Raw genomic sequence first — 16,104 nt, 5'->3', positions numbered from 1 at the left:
GCGGTCCGGGAGGGGACCACCACGACTCCTCTCTTCTCGAAAATCCACCAGAGTCATATCAATAGGGGAGTTCACACCGGGACTTTCTACATAGAGAAACGAATATCTACTTTAAAATCCGACTAATTTCTTGCAATAAAGTTCCACTAAAATACTTTTTACCAAAGAGACGTATTCAGGACTCGAACCCGAGACTCTAATTAAGAATGTATAAGTTCTGAAGAGATTATTGTGGACTTTGCAGTAGAATTCATCTAATGAGAATCCTTTATAAACCACAAGCACACCTTTTCTGATAATCAAAAAGGTAAAAACTTTTGGAATGAAAAAAATTGTAGTCATAGTAATCAAAGAATATACCGTTCCACAAAATTACTTTAGTATATAGTATATACATTCATTGCTGTTACTGAAATCATTTCCCTTCCCAACAAATTAAAAGACAATTTCTGGATTAAGCATTTTGATAGCTTACACCAAGTGTTCATGTACACACAATTCTGATTCGTCGTAACATACTTTGTTGAAGTTCAATTTCTTTTTTTGGACTCATCAGACTGCAGTTACAGTATAAATCACGCTATCTTCCAAGTTGATCTGAAAGCAAACCAAATGAAATATTCCTCTTCAAACGTTTAGTGATTCTGCAATACTACGGGTGCTTAAATGAGATTGCTGTATCGAGCAACTCAGCAGCAAGGAGAGAACCTGAATGGTCGGTCCTCTAGCAGGAAGGCTCATGGTAAGGTTTGGTTGACGAGCCCCATTGATATTGCAACTTCTTTGGATTCAAACGTATCAGCTTGTTCCTGCAATGTCACATTAGATCATTATTTGTTTCAACGTCTTTACATTATCATTGAAAATAATACTTGAAGAAATACTAGAGCAGGTGCCTCTCTGCTGAGATATTTATATATAAATCAGATCTATCGACTACATGAATTCTAAGAATCAGTAAAACATAAAATGGGCATGTGAATGTACATGCACTTGTGGCGGCTATATGAGATACAGAACATCATCCCACAAACAAAAGTATTTTATGTACAATTTCAAAACACAGTCTAAAATACACGGGACAGGAAAAGCTTTATTGACGTATACCTTTTATACATATGTTACAAATGGAAAACAAATGTGCAGACTCTATCAGTGTTACGACCAAGTAAAAGGTAAGATAAATCCGGACAAACTCAAAACACTCCTAGAAAATACCAGACGTGATTGTAAATCCAACTAAGCCTAATTTCCAACTAGTAGGGATCACTTATATGAACTTTTTTGCTATTATTGAGTTCTATTATTTGCTATGTCTGTATGGATTTTGAGGGATTCTAAATCTATAAAACTTCCTTCCATGTAATCATAAGGCCTATCTTATTCTTTTTTAACACCTTTAATCAGCTAAGTTTCATCAATTAACATAATATCATCCACAGAAATCCTTTATCAAAAAGAACCAAAAAATCATCCACAGAAATTATGCATCATGGAGCCTCATTAGCTAGACACTCAATTACCAAACTTGGGCGGAAGTTCAAATAATCATACCTGAAGGCGATGCAAGAGATACATCAAGAACAAATGGACAAACACCTGTCAACAGTACCATATACCTCATTAAATAGAAGGTACAATTTTACATCAATTCACTTCAAAAATTCAACAGACACTAAGGTTTTTCCAGAGTAAATGATCTGTTCTAACCAGATAAAAAAGCAAGATAACTCGAGCAGTTGGACATCGCCAGAGAAATCGTGTTGCCCTGACAGCCCCGGAATCCAGAAGCTTCGCGGCCTTCTGTAACTGCACAGCAAAGTTTAAGTCATATGGAAAAATAGTACAAATTGTATTCTTTTTTTCATGCTTCTTTTTACCCCCTAGTGTGAGGATGTGGAAAAATAAAAAAGAGCTTACCTGTATCGTCGCCCTAGTCATGTGTCGGTGATGTAAAGGGAGAGGCCTGTAATGTTAAATTGTTTCAGAAAAGCACGTCAAGCTCAGAGGAACTTTAAAACTGGGAGACTTCCTTTATTTTCCAATAAATAAATCTTTGAAGCCTCACTGAACAGCCTAACGAATTATGATCACGTGTTACAACTATAAAAGGCTTATAAGTGATTCCCTCCATCCCAAATTTGTGTGGCACGACTAGAATTTCGAGAGTTCACCAAGTTTTTCTTTGATAGAAATTTCTTTATATGCCTTTCAAATATTTTTAAGTTGTTAATTATTGTGATCTATAGTACTTTTAACGTAGTTTCAAATATATAAATTTTATTTCAAAAACTTAAAGCTTCTATGTCTGAATTCATGGTCAAAGTTTAAAAAAGGAAAGGCTGAGTTGGAAAATGAAGTTCAAGAAATAATTTTAATGGCCAATTTCACATTTTCCTAATGGACTGGCCAAAGTATAACAGGACTCAAGGTCTAATAATAAAGGCAGAGATTCACAAGTGTCTTCCAAAAGCATAAAGTAAATTCTTAATAGTAACATACTCAAGTGCTTTGATGTCAGTGTCTTCCTCCCACGAGGATGATGCTCGACGAGAAGATCTGTTTCGTTCAGCTTCTAACTGTAGTAAGAGAAATTCTTAAGTAACTTAACCCACTTTATCAGACTGCAAATGTAAATACAAGGAGTAGAATGTAATGCAATGCCAAAATACTTATAAACCGAAGCACAAACCTGTACTTCCTGAAAACGCTTTGCTTCTTTCTCCAACTGAAACGCAGCCGCAGCTTTTTCACTGGCCATGGCTTCAAGCTGTGTTTGCTTGTAATACTGAACTTGCAGGCAAGAAATATAGCTTATTAAGTTACCAACAGTAAATAATGGGAACCACATAGAGCATACATGAATTAGTGTAATTTTACTTACCAATAGATCAGTTAATTCACGATACCGCTTTTCAAGTTCCACATGTTCCTTTTATCAGCAGCAATAGATTCCAATATCAATATGTATTTAAAGATTGATAAATGAGGATATGCAAATGGTTCAAAGTCATACAAAGCACAAAAGAAGAGAAATAAGAAGCAAGAACGAAAATTCCATCACATTCACGTGTTAATACTTAAAAGCACCGCCTTGGCGACTTACCATATATGGAAAAAAGAATATAAAAGGTATGACAATTATTTTTAGATTATTGCTCAATCATTGACATATATAAGACTAAAAAGCAGGGATGGGCACCAAAAAAATCGTAGCTTCTATGCTGCCTTTGCTCAAGGAAAGCACTCTCTTAAAGTAACATCATGTTGCTAATTCAAAGTTTGTAATAGAAAAAGATACTGTGTGAATGGCCTAGTGATAAATATCTTGCAAATGTGACAATATCTCTTCTTACATTTCTGTATTTTAAGACTCCTGTTTTGATAGGCTTAAAAGTTGGTCAACCTACTTTTAAGTCATTTTTAGCTTTTGGAGTGTTAGACAAAGTTGAAAATAACTTAAAATAAGTTTAGAATGACTTAATAAGTTAAAAACCAAAAGTAGGACTCTCCCCACTTTTATTTTTGAAGTTAAAAGTCATTTTGGTTTTGACTTTAAGAAGTTACTTTTTAAAAGCAATTTTTTCAGCCAATCCAAACGGGCTCCAAGTATAAATCATGTACCACATTTACACTACCCCAAACCTACCTCAATCTACAACTAAGTTGAAATGACGAGGTCTCAAAAATTATCAAGCACCAAAAGTTAATGTAGACTATGCGACTGAAAAATGCTATAAATTGCAATAAAAAGTAGAAATTTCGCCAATAACCAAATTAGTACATATATATTCATCGATAGAGGATCCATCCCTCATTTAATCTAAAGCAGAAAAACATTTGCAAACACAAGAAGATGTTTTTCCCTCATCAGCAGATTCCTGTTTCAATTTGGGATCGAAGTAAGAGGGAATAGGAGTAGAAGTCCATCAAAATTACAGTGGAGTAAGTATCCACTAAGGCCTCTTAATAAGAATTCAAATTCTATCACAACATTGGTTTGGCGAATCTCTTTCCTTTGTTATTTCTGTAGATCAAGGTGAGTATTTCAGATCTGAGCTTCTCACCCTCTTTTGGGTAGGCAAGGAATACCATGTATTGAAATACACTACTGTGATGCCCCTTTTGAGCTACCAAAGCACAAGAACAATTGTGCAACATACAATGCTCAAATTGTCGAGGGAAAAAAAGAACTATTCATGCTTGAAAGAGCTCACAGGAAATTCATTTAGGATAGACACTTAAAATGGCTGAGCAAATCTATGATCTTCTGATAGAATACCATTAATTTGACTGTACGAGTTGTAAACTCCTTAATCCTTATATGATCTTTGGGCAATTCTCATCACTTGAGCCAGCTTTTGAGAATGAGTTTAGGGCGAAGGTCCATTTCCTTAACACTGTACCAAAGCCATACCCATCTCTAATTGGGCTAACCAATGTTGGACCACCAACATTTTACTCCCTTAGAGATATCCAGCCTTAGGGGTATGTAAGATCGTTTATAATCTACTTATATGGTCTTGGTCAATCCTTGTTACATGAGCTACCTTTTGGAGGCCCAAAGTCTAGTTTCTTCATATGATATCAGAGTAGATAGAGGTCCCAGGTTCAATCTTATTAACCATTATCAAAATAAATCACGTGCTTAAATCAAGAGTAAAAAATGGATCATGACAGCAAATGAGGAGGGTGCTAAGACATAATCAAATATATCCTCTTTAACAGCTTAAACTTTAGATATAACATGGAATATCAAGAAAATGGGCTCGGGTCTAACTACAAGCCAAAATTTATCTCATTTTATGAAGACTTTCAAGGGCCACACAAGAATACCACTACTAATACATTTGCCCAATGTGGGACTATAACACCCGTAACACACCTGAACTAGATATTTGGAGCGTGGAGTAACATAACATGAATGACCAAACATAACACAACTTATTTTTAGGGATAGTTGTGGCCCTGATACCATGTTAAGATAATGAACCTACGGCATAACTCATCTCTAAAGTTGGAGCAAGTGGCAAGAATTCTCCAAAACTATGTAAGGAGACTACAACCTATGCACTTAATTTATGTGGAATCTAACACTCTGAACACCTCATAATACTTTCAGGCAACATGCATGGGTATTCCAATCATCAAAGAAACACCTTAACACCCCCATAAATCTTTCAAGCTACGCTGCTCAGACTCTTCAAAATATTGTTGGATGTGTCGGGTCTTCCAAAAGCTATGCATTTTTAGACGATCTGACAAGAGTGCAGCAGAATTTTCGGAAGGTCCAAGCAACCTAGCTTTCAAACGACACGCATGAGTATTTTGATTATGCTATTCGTCACCAACTATAGTATGGCTTAATTTACTACTACACCACAAAACTATACGAACTCTATTCATTCCGTAACCTCAATTCTTATTTTATTTTTGGGACATCCAAATATATAACCAAGTACGCTATTGAAGTTTACTTTATATATCTAGCTTTTGAGACAAATAAATATCAGGACTACTAAATTAAGCTAAGTGAAGGGTACTATTGGAGCCAAAACAGATGGTGATGCCCACTTGAAAGTTGAATACCCGAGGTTAAACTAAGTAGAAGATGAACCGTGTGGAAGATCAGGAAGTCCCAAATCTTTTTGGTAAGGGCAAAAGCAAGAGTTTACCGGGCGAGAGTAATGTTCAGAATCCCTTTTCATGGCAGCTGTTTCAACTCTTAACTTTTGCATTTCAGCCTACAGTCAATCGAAAAATTACCCATTAATGATCATCATTAAGGCTGATACTTGGAGCAAAAGATAATTATAGTTACGATAAAAAACGAACAAGTACAATATTAGCACACTAGTTAGTTATTGAGACAAACTATAGAGCTATAAACTTGCCTCCAAAGAAGCAAGCTTGCTTTCAGCTTCCCTCTGACCTTGGCGTGCACGCTCCACTTCTTCTTGCCATGCCTGCACCTGCATGTTCAGAAAATGAAGTTAAAACAGACATCTGAAGGGTGTCTGTTTTATCTAGCTTACTGTGATGATACAGTTTCAAACAGTCTCAGGCTGCAACTGAACAAAGGATTATGAGAATTGATGGAAGCACCTATGCATATCAAGGATCCAGTTGCATGTGTAGACTTTTTGACTGCTGCACACGTGACTGATAATGTACAATAGGGGCATGAAAGCACATAATTTTGCATGAGTTACAACTTCAATATCAATTTTGCATGAGTTACAACTTCAATATCAGAGCATAACAATTTACTAAGTAAGATGAGAATTTTTCTCTTTGTGATCTTTTTCTAACTCAAGTGTAAACTTTTTAACTGCAGCAAGCATGGCTGATAATGTCAAACACAAGGTCCCTTGTCTAAGTTAAGAATTGTAAATTTCATATTCACAAGATTCCAGGACAGCTCTCCAGGCGTAATATGTAAAGTAGGCATGAAAACACCTAATTTAGCATGACTTGTAACTTCAATATCAGGAGTATAATAATTCACTTAGTAAGATGAGAATTTATCTCTTTGTATATCTTTTTCTAACTCAAGTGTCTTGCAGCCACCAACAATTTTACGTCTACTTGTATCTGTGGTTCTCTCATGTTACTTCAAAATGCACTCAGGTTAATGACAATTATAGAACCTGAAGCACTTGATTTGCCTCTTCTGAGGACTTCTTTTGTCCACGACGAGTACGAGCTTCCATGTCTTGCAGTTCTTGATTTAGAGTTGCACATTCAACCTGCCAGATTCAGACACCCTTGGATAAATTGAGAAGTGCTGAAGAAATCCTTTCATTATTCTTTTAGGTATCATCATTTCCAATTAAGCCAAAGAGCCACATAAAGGATTTTCTTTTTTGATAAGGTAAGAGTCACCTAAAGGATGACATCCAAAAAAATATTATTTACCTCAAGCAGTGCCACCTTCTGCTCAAACTCTGTTGCCTTGGCAGTCCTTTCATCAGCTGTTCTCTAGTGCCAATAACCATACAAAAATTTTAAGACATCTTTACTTCATTGAATAATAACAAACACGCGTGCAATAGTAATGAGATTATGTGCAGCCAATGAAAGGAACTTATGATGTACAAGTAGTCAGTACAAACAATAAACCAATTGCTAGGTACACCGGTATAATTTAAAGAGAAGCTAATAGCTTCAGTTCTTTCAGATTCCTGCTTATGACCTAATGACAAGTACTAGAACCTAGCCCACTTAAGCACGACGACTGAAGTGGTAATATGGACCAAAGTCAAGCTGTTGGGAAAAAAATGAAAGTAAAAGTAATCCCTCTTCTTTTCATATTTCACGACAATGTCGTAACGATGGGTAACTTAGAAATGGCTACAATAAATTATTACCATCAATTACGATGTAGACAATATTCATGCCACAATTCTAGCTCTAGAGTCAGGTCAAAGTCAACCTCTTATTATCAACTTATCACTACCATAAATTCACACCCTAGAAAATACAAATAATCAAAGAACAGGATACTGCATCATAACCCAAGCAATGCATTAAAAGAACACTAGAACTTTTCAGCGAAAGTTCACATCTTTATTCTATTCAGGCTAATACCATTCTGGCTTGTCATTATATGTGGAAGGAAACAGCTCACTGTTACAAAAGCAATAGCATGAAAAAAACAAAGGATCATAAATGTGTACTTTATTACAATTCATGATGTAACAGCATAAAAGATTATACTTGAAGATGGAGAATACCTGTGCCCTAGCCAAGGCTGTGGATGCCTCTAAAGCTCGGTGCTCCAGTTCTACCTCCCTTTCCATAAAAGCCTATTATTACAGACGAAATGAATTACTAAATTGCAATCAGCACATCTCCATTATCCTTCATCAACAACAACAAACCCAGTGTGTGGGATCTGGTGCTAAACATACAGAGTTTGGCAGATATACTAGGATGCAAATTGGAACATCTGCCTACAGTTTACTTGGAACTTTTTTCTTACTCTCACTGACACAAAATGGACCATGCCTGAGCACACTGCAGATCTACTCAGCTGCTGGATTAGAAGAGGAGGAAGCAAGAGCCAGAAGAGATGGTGGAAAACCATTCCACATTGCATCTGGTGGAAAGTGTGAAGAGAGAGAAATAGCAGACGTTTTGAAGATAAGTCCAATTCCATTCATAGAGTTAAATGGAATTGTATTGTATCTTTGTTCTTCTGGTGTAAACAAATAAATATATAGGAATTAGGGCTTGTAGATCTGTTAGGCTCCCTGTAAGTAGTTTCTCCCTTCCTCTCTTTTTTTTGTTTGTTTTGTTCCCCTTTTGAAGGTGTCTCCTGCATATCCTTAATGCTGAGGAATACACCATTACCAGTTTCAAAAAAAAAAAAAAGTGTACGCCAACCTTACCCCTACCTTTCAGAAGGTAGAGGGGTTTTTTCATATAGACCTCGATAAACAACAGTTAAAAAGAGGCAATAAAAACAAGTAGAAACTACAAGAAGGTAATAAGAGGTCGAGGCTAAAGAAACAATACATAGTGATGGAAACCTAAACATAAGGGAAAAAGAATAATACTAATACTCTGGGAAGGGGGGCACTGCAGATGCAATTTTAGAATCAGAGAGGGAGCAAGGGAGGGGCATTGGAAACACATATATGCAGATTAAAGCAGAAAACCTATATTAGGGAAGAATGAGAAGTTCTCTGCTATTTTGACCAAAATGATCCAGAGACAATGTGATAAAGTTGTCGCAGATTTCAGGATATGAACTTGTAGTCACTCAAGACTTTAAATCACTTTTCAGAATCTGAGTACAAATATTTAGCTGCTACTTTTTTAGAATGCTCAGCAAGTAAGTTTTCAGTTATAAACCTTTTTGGTAGCATTATGAGCAGCACGCTCTTCTTCTGATCTTCGCTCTGCAGCACCCAGCTCCTCCCTTAAAGCCTGAGCACATAAAATTTTCTCACTGGTAAGAAAAACTATAGTAATAAAGGTGTTCAGGAGCAGCAAAACAGAGTAAGTAATATCCAAAAGTTGTTGTGAATAGAGATCCACATACTTGCATCATCCTTGTCTCTGTTAATTCCCTGTTTCTCATTAAAGACTCCATATTAGCCTGAAAAAGGCAGACAAAACTCAGCCTTCCTTTCCATTTAAAATAATTGATTTCCCGGTACACAGTGGTAAAAGAGCTGATAGCTCAAGTCCTCACAGGAAGTCTTTTTTAAATATAGAAGTTTCACTTGTATTGGCCGAGGAAAGCACCAATAGACACAATTCCAAGTACCAGAATTTCAAAGTAAAGTCATAACAACAAATCAAACTGATGCAGATGATCCCAGAAATAAAAACAGATAAAACGAGAGGTCACTTAACAAGTGTGGCAGTACAAGACTATAATAGGTAGTTTGAAATGAACCTGCAATGATGCCAGGTTTCCTTCGGAGAGTGCAGCTTGCTTCTTAAGTGCATCCATAGAACTAACAAGAGCCTCAATTTCAGCATTCTTTGCAGCAAGAGCATCAGCCATACTGGAGTCTGCTCTCGACACCTCTTTTTTGGCTGCAGATAAATCTTTCTGAAGCTGCTTTATCCGAGCCTCGCAAGATTTACTCAATTCCCTCTGTCACATCAGAATAAATGACATATAATCAAGACTTGAATGCGGTTATTTTAGAAACTCGGGAACTCTTCAATCAAATGCCCATATTCACCTCTGCTACAAGAAGCTCCTCGAGCTGAGCATTTTCAGATTTATACTCCTGAAGACGTGATGAAAGTCCAGCACAAACCTGCACATTTGAGTTAAAGCACCATAATCTGTGAATATAACTTCCCGCAAAACAAAATAGCAGCTATTTTACAAGTAGTTGGTGAGAAAAACCAAAACGAATGTAAATTCAGAAGCTAGTTGCCAGATTAAATTTCAATTTCTATAAGTTAATAGCAGCTATTTCTTTGAAAAACACTCTGAAACGGCTTCTTTGAGAAAATTTTTTTTTTTGGAAATACTTTTTGGGGGAAACTTCTTTAAAAACTTAAATAAATATGTTTGTTGAATTCCCTTTTTGCATCATTTCGAAAAAATATGCACAAATAAAAGCACCCTAGAATTCTAACTCAGAGGTTAATGAAATAATGAACTCTTACACGGGCTAATCGTGCTTCTTTGGACTGACCGGTAGAAGTTGCATTCTTAAGCAATCCCTGAGCCTGAAGAAATAAATGTAGTCAAAAGAACTTATCAAAAGACCTAGAAATACAGGAAGAAGTTAGCTTAGAAAACAGACTATACCTCTTCAAGTTGCTCTTGTTCTTTCATGGATGACTTAACAGTTTTACGTTCCGGAAGCTGCTTCTCGCCTGGATTAACAGTTTTATGTTCTGGAAGCTGCTTCTGGTCTAAATCAGGTTCAGCATTGGTTTTAGCATCCTTCATCTGCCTATCAATTTTACCAGGTTCATCTGCAGTTAAGGATTTAGATCTTTCCTGCTGAAAGTTCACAGGAGATCCTGCATCAAGAAGAACTGTGTTTTGACTGGAACCTACGGGAGACTTGTCCTGCACACTATCAACCACTTCTGCAGTAGGCAAGAGAAGAGTCTCTCCAGAAATATCTGGGGTGTTTCCACTTGTATGCTCACCAGTAGATTCTGAACTCACGGCTCTTACATCAACAGGTTCTGCTGCTTCCACGTGATCAGCATGATGATTTAACTCATTGATAGACGCTGTTTCTGATATAGGAGCATCCAATGACACACCATCTTCAGAAACTTTTGGCTTATCTACGGTGCTAGTTTTGCTGCTAGGACTACCTGGATTTGTCCTACTGTCTTCAGTAAGTACGATAGCTTTATCTTTATCAGAGGCAATATCTGACTCTGACATCCCTTGGCTAGTTTGTTCCCTTTCAAAATTGACTGGTTCTGAAGGTTCATTAGAAGAGAGTCGTTTTTGAGGCTGCAAAGAATCTGATTGTAAATATTCTGTGAAAACTGTCAGAAGATAAAATAGCAGTGTACTGAGAATGAACACACTACCTTCTTTTTATTCCTTGACCTTTTTGGTTGAGATCCTTTTTCATTCGGAACTAAGCCAAAGAAAAAAACAAAAAGATTATGAATTCACCATCCGCAGAGGTTACTTCAAAAACAATAATGTAATAAAATGGAAAGTTAGAGGACACTTAACTAAACACATTTCTTTTCCAATCAGCATGATCACAAATAGAATCCAAAATGTGCATCTTGCAGTATCCTACTGGTTTCAGTTAGCGTAGCATTATTATTATTATTTTTTGTTTTGAGGATAGTAGCAGTAATCTATATATTCACAGGTAGACTACATCCAAAATATGTAGTCCCCTTCAAAAGGTATTACAGTCTAGTCATATTGCCGTCTATCACCTCTATTTCTTACAAATAATCTAAAACATCCCAGATATCTTCTGCTTGGACTAAAATGTTCTCTTTACACCAAAAATAAAATAACCCTAGACAATTCATCTTGATTGAGATATCCCTTGGCTAGCTTGTTGCCTTCTCTGACTATTGCTAAAGGTCCATGAGAAGAGAGTCGTTTCTGATGCTAACTACAATAATTCTTATTTCTTAAACAGGAATTTTCTAAAGGGCCTGTTTGGATTGGCTTATAGCATAGCTTGTAAGCCATAAGTTAGAAATCCTAACTTATGTTTTGGCTTAAAAACAAGTGCTTAAAAGAACCATATTATTTTATCCAAACACTAGAAAAGTGCTTAAAAGCACATAAAATAAGTCAATCCAAACTGGCTTTAAACCAGTTCAAAAGCAGAAACCAGAAGGTGCATTTTGAGGTTGAAAATTTTATAATAAAGGAAGAAACACTATAAAAGATATACCTGGACCCCGAACATTGGGCTGTTCATCAGAATTCTCGCCGACTACACTCTTTGCCCTCTTATCTACAACTTCAAACAAATCTGATACAGCAATGTACATTTCACCTTGTTAGGAAATCATACAAGAACTGGAAAAATCTACCATGTTGATGAGTTAGAAATTGATAACCCCGAAGAAGATTACAAGTCAATTAGGGTACATTTCTATTAGCGGAAGCTGGTTGTTAATATATAATTTCTCATTTTTCTTATCAGATTGGTACTATGGGAAGTAGGAATACTTTGAGAATCCATAATAGCAGGATGTACTTAAAACAATCTTTGGTAGTGAGTGGAAACAGGATTTTTGTACAGCATTGAGTTCCATTTACAATTACAAGTAGCATGCACATCAACAAACTTGCAATGCAGTAAAATCTACAAACATCAAACTAAAAGAAAAAAGAAAACTTGTGAGCAACTAATAATTTATCAACATTAGAAGGGGAAGGGTCAAATTTTGCCTCTTTATTAAACGAAACTGATCAACTTTGTCCCATGTCAGACTTCCCGTTTAACATTGCCCCGCCAATCAGGAAAAGGTCTCAATTTTTCCCTCGATCTCTCAGCAAGCTCCAACCTATGGATAATATTAAACAGTAGTCGGAAGTTGCAGGGTAAAACTAGATCTTTTTTCTCAAATAATTTGGACATTTAGCTTCATTTCGATCTCCATTAAAGGTAATGGCGAACATGAGACAATGGGTTAACAACAAGGGTATGAAAGTGACATGGAGGACAAAATGAGCACTTCCGGTTGTATATGGGCAAATTTAAACCTTTTCCCAAATCAAAATAGCCAAAGCTTTCTATTCCACATCTCTTAATTCACTTTCAACACCAATTACTATATAAACTCAAACTTCATGCATCCCAGCTCAGCTACTGAGTCTGAAGACTGAAGCAGATGTTGCATTCACTAAAGGTGTGCCTCCCTAGTGGTCAATGAAGTGACTTGAAAACCAGGAAGTCTTAGGTTCAAATCCCAACACAGACAACATTAGTGATTTCTACTCATATGTCCTAGCGTTAGCCTTGATGGTCAAACTTACCTACTACATGTTGCTAGTGGAAAGTGGCAAGGCAAGTAAGTATCCCATCAGTACACCCAACAAAAAAAATTATCTCTGTCTATATTGTCAAAAATGAAAATTTAACACCTTTAACCATCACTACAAGCAACAACAACAACGTACACACTGTAATCCTACAAGTAGTGTCTGGTCAGTATAGAATGCACACCCTACCTTGGGACAAGTTAGAGAGACTATTTCTAATATACTACACACAAAAACGCAAACTAAATTTCCAATTAAAATACACTCACTATGCCAGGTAATCACATTTCTACAAAATCATCTTAAATATATATATACACACACACCATAAACACTGATTTCACATACACCTACTGCTAAGAACACACATATACATATATATAACAATTCATCAATAAAATTAACATATCTATATACATTAAACAATGCATTCACCGATTTCAACATTCTGGATCCGCCTAAACAAATATCACTTCCATAACAAAAAAATCAAAAAAAAATCAAAAAAAAAAAAAACCAAAAAAAAACTCATACCTTCAGCAGCTCTGAGCCACGAAGCCATTGATGGAATAACTGAAACAGTTAATATTCACCTATATATCAATCATAAAATGCAATAATACATAGAATTCAATTTTTTCTTAAATCTGCAGAAATTCAACAACGAAGAAGCCAAATTGAATAATGAAAAAAAAAATTCTAATTTATTTTTGCTTTTTTCAGATCGCAAAATGTATAATTTTGATGTTTCTCTCAATATGGAATCGTTAGTTAAGAGATCTCTGTTAGCAAAAGAGGAAGAAGAAAATAGCGTTGATTCAGTGTGGTGGTGAATAGGGTAACTAAGGTAAGACCGTATGAGAAATTTGGGTGACCCGACCCGGGAATAAATGGGTCGTTTAAGCCCAAGTTAATTGGGCCTTTAGTTTTTGGATTAGATAGAGGAAAAATTACGCGGCGTGAGAAATGTTTACGTATTTACGAGATGTAGATATAGTTTTAAAACAATTATAAGACGTAGCTAATAGTACTAATGTAGTGTTGATAGAGCCTTTTCGCATTATTTTCAGTTGATACAGTATGCGATGATACTAAGTTGATAGTCAGGAGCAGAGCCAATTTAGGGCTAGGGATTCTTTTTGAACCCTTTTGGAAAAAGTTATGCTATTTATAAATGGTTAAAATTATTTTTATATATATATAGTAGATGTTGAATCCTTATAGACTAGTTTGTGTGATTACTTCTTTAGATTTTGAACTCCCTTAGTGAAAATTATAAAGTGATACAAAATTATAGTTATGGCTCATAAATATGCAAATTGTAATTATGTTTCATAAGTATACTATAAACTATGTCAATTTATGATTATTTTGTTCCTTGTGCCTCTTAATAGTTTCATTTTGAGATATTTATACTACATAACAAACCTATAAAACTCATAAAAATAATAATAAACGTATCTGGTACAATTCCATATGATGAGTTCGGAAAAATAGAGTATACTGAACCAAGAATTCTCTTTCTTCATCATCAATCGAATCACTGTTCGCGATCGAGGATTCTATTTTCTCATCAATCCGATCCCTATCTCGCGGAAAAGTTAATGGATCCAAATTCTTTTTTCTTTGTTGGGCTGGGCCTCATTGTGGGATCAAGCAGATATCACCAGCCAAATATGGGCCCAATCACTTTCATGGATTCACAACTCCAAAATCATATAAAAAAAAATATAAAAAAAAATTACTGATTTAAAGTTCATAAGTATATTTAAAAATATTGTCATTAATCTTTTGAGGTAGTGAGAACATGTTTGTATGTATAAATATTTATCATATAAAAAAAATTTGTGAAACTATATAGTGTAATTTTTTTTTACCAAAAACTGATTAGTGCAAGATATGTCTTTCTTACATATATTATTACTTAAATCATGTTGTTAATTAAGAAATAAATCTCATTCTTAAAAAAGTTAGTTAGATTATGAGGTGATAAATGATAATTATCAAATACATATAAAAGAGACTCACAACTCTAAATAGTTTATCTAAGAACTTAACACCTTCGCTTAGACCTGTCAACTGAAGCGTGAATAATATAATATGGAGGGTCTTAAATAATCGAATCAAGAAGAAAAAGAGAAAGAACTATCGGCATTTGATAATACATGTCAGTTTAAAAGCAAAAGTAAAAACTTTATATCTTCAAATTTTCACCTGCCTAGATCTGTCAATTGAAGCGTGAATACTATAATATGGGTATTTAAAATAACAATAAGAAGAAACTATTGACGATACATGTCAATTCAAAAGTAAAAGGAGTAACTCAACACCTCCCTACAAGCCTAGACCTGTCAATTGAAGCGTAAATAACATAGTATAGGCGTTTAAATAACTGGATCAAGAAGAAGAAGAAACTATCGACTATACATGTCAATTCAAAAGCAAAAGGAGGAACTTAACACCTTCCTACCTATCAAAACATGTTAATTAAAACGTAAATAATATAATATAATATAAGCATCTAAAATTATCAGATCGCGAAAAAAAAAAACTATGGACAATACAAGCCAATTCAAAAGCAAAAGGAGAAATAAAAAAAAAGTAAACAAAGAGCAAGAGGACAATGCACTAAACTAAATGAAGGAGAAATACAAATTTGTACGACAAAAAACCAATAAACATTCTTTTTTTTTTTACTTTTTCATTATATTGTCATTGTCTATATTTATTACGGAAAAGGGCCTAAAATACCCTCAAAGTATTCAAAATGGTACAAAATTACCCTCCATCCACCTATTGGCTCCAAAATACCCTTTCCAGCCACCTATTGGGTCCAAAATACCCTTGTCATCCACCTTTTGGTTCAAAATTGACCACTTATTTAACGGTTTTATATTTAAACTATTTAAATATTTTTTAAAATACGTGGTGCTCAATTATTTGTTATAATTAAACTTATTAGTATAATTTATATATCTATCCATTACCCACCCATTACTAATTAAATTCCTCTTAATAAACCCGTCACATTATTAATGCAAGCTACTGCCAATTGAGTGTTTTTAAAAATTATAGAAGTAAATTATCATACATTCAAGTGGCTAAATAAAAATCACCGATAAACTTAAAAGTCT

At 35.1% G+C, this 16,104-nt stretch overlaps 1 protein-coding gene across 2 annotated transcripts; it reads right to left on the bottom strand.

Annotated features, from left to right (window-relative positions):
• Nucleotides 1-321: 321 nt before the first annotated feature.
• On the bottom strand, nt 322-13,777 carry LOC107007295 (golgin candidate 1). 2 transcript variants are annotated; one of them, XM_015205854.2, is made up of 22 exons: nt 13,505-13,777; nt 11,874-11,954; nt 11,035-11,084; nt 10,286-10,954; nt 10,141-10,203; nt 9,705-9,782; nt 9,410-9,613; nt 9,050-9,106; nt 8,860-8,934; nt 7,737-7,808; nt 6,919-6,981; nt 6,651-6,749; nt 5,895-5,972; nt 5,676-5,744; nt 2,885-2,932; nt 2,693-2,788; nt 2,503-2,579; nt 1,921-1,966; nt 1,711-1,809; nt 1,555-1,599; nt 709-809; nt 322-597 (listed from the first exon to the last, which is right to left on the bottom strand). In XM_015205854.2, the coding sequence occupies exons 1-21, from the start codon at nt 13,530-13,532 to the stop codon at nt 738-740; spliced, it is 2,169 nt and encodes a 722-aa protein (XP_015061340.1). In that variant the 5' UTR covers nt 13,533-13,777; the 3' UTR covers nt 322-597; nt 709-737. The 2 variants fall into 2 exon arrangements, with proteins under 2 accessions (XP_015061340.1, XP_015061339.1); XM_015205853.2 differs by having other exon boundaries at nt 322-809.
• Between the last annotated feature and the right edge of the window lie 2,327 nt (nt 13,778-16,104).

Source organism: Solanum pennellii, chromosome 12, assembly GCF_001406875.1.
Source record: "Solanum pennellii chromosome 12, SPENNV200".
Lineage (NCBI taxonomy): Eukaryota > Viridiplantae > Streptophyta > Magnoliopsida > Solanales > Solanaceae > Solanum > Solanum pennellii.
This window is presented reverse-complemented; position numbering and strand designations above follow the sequence as displayed.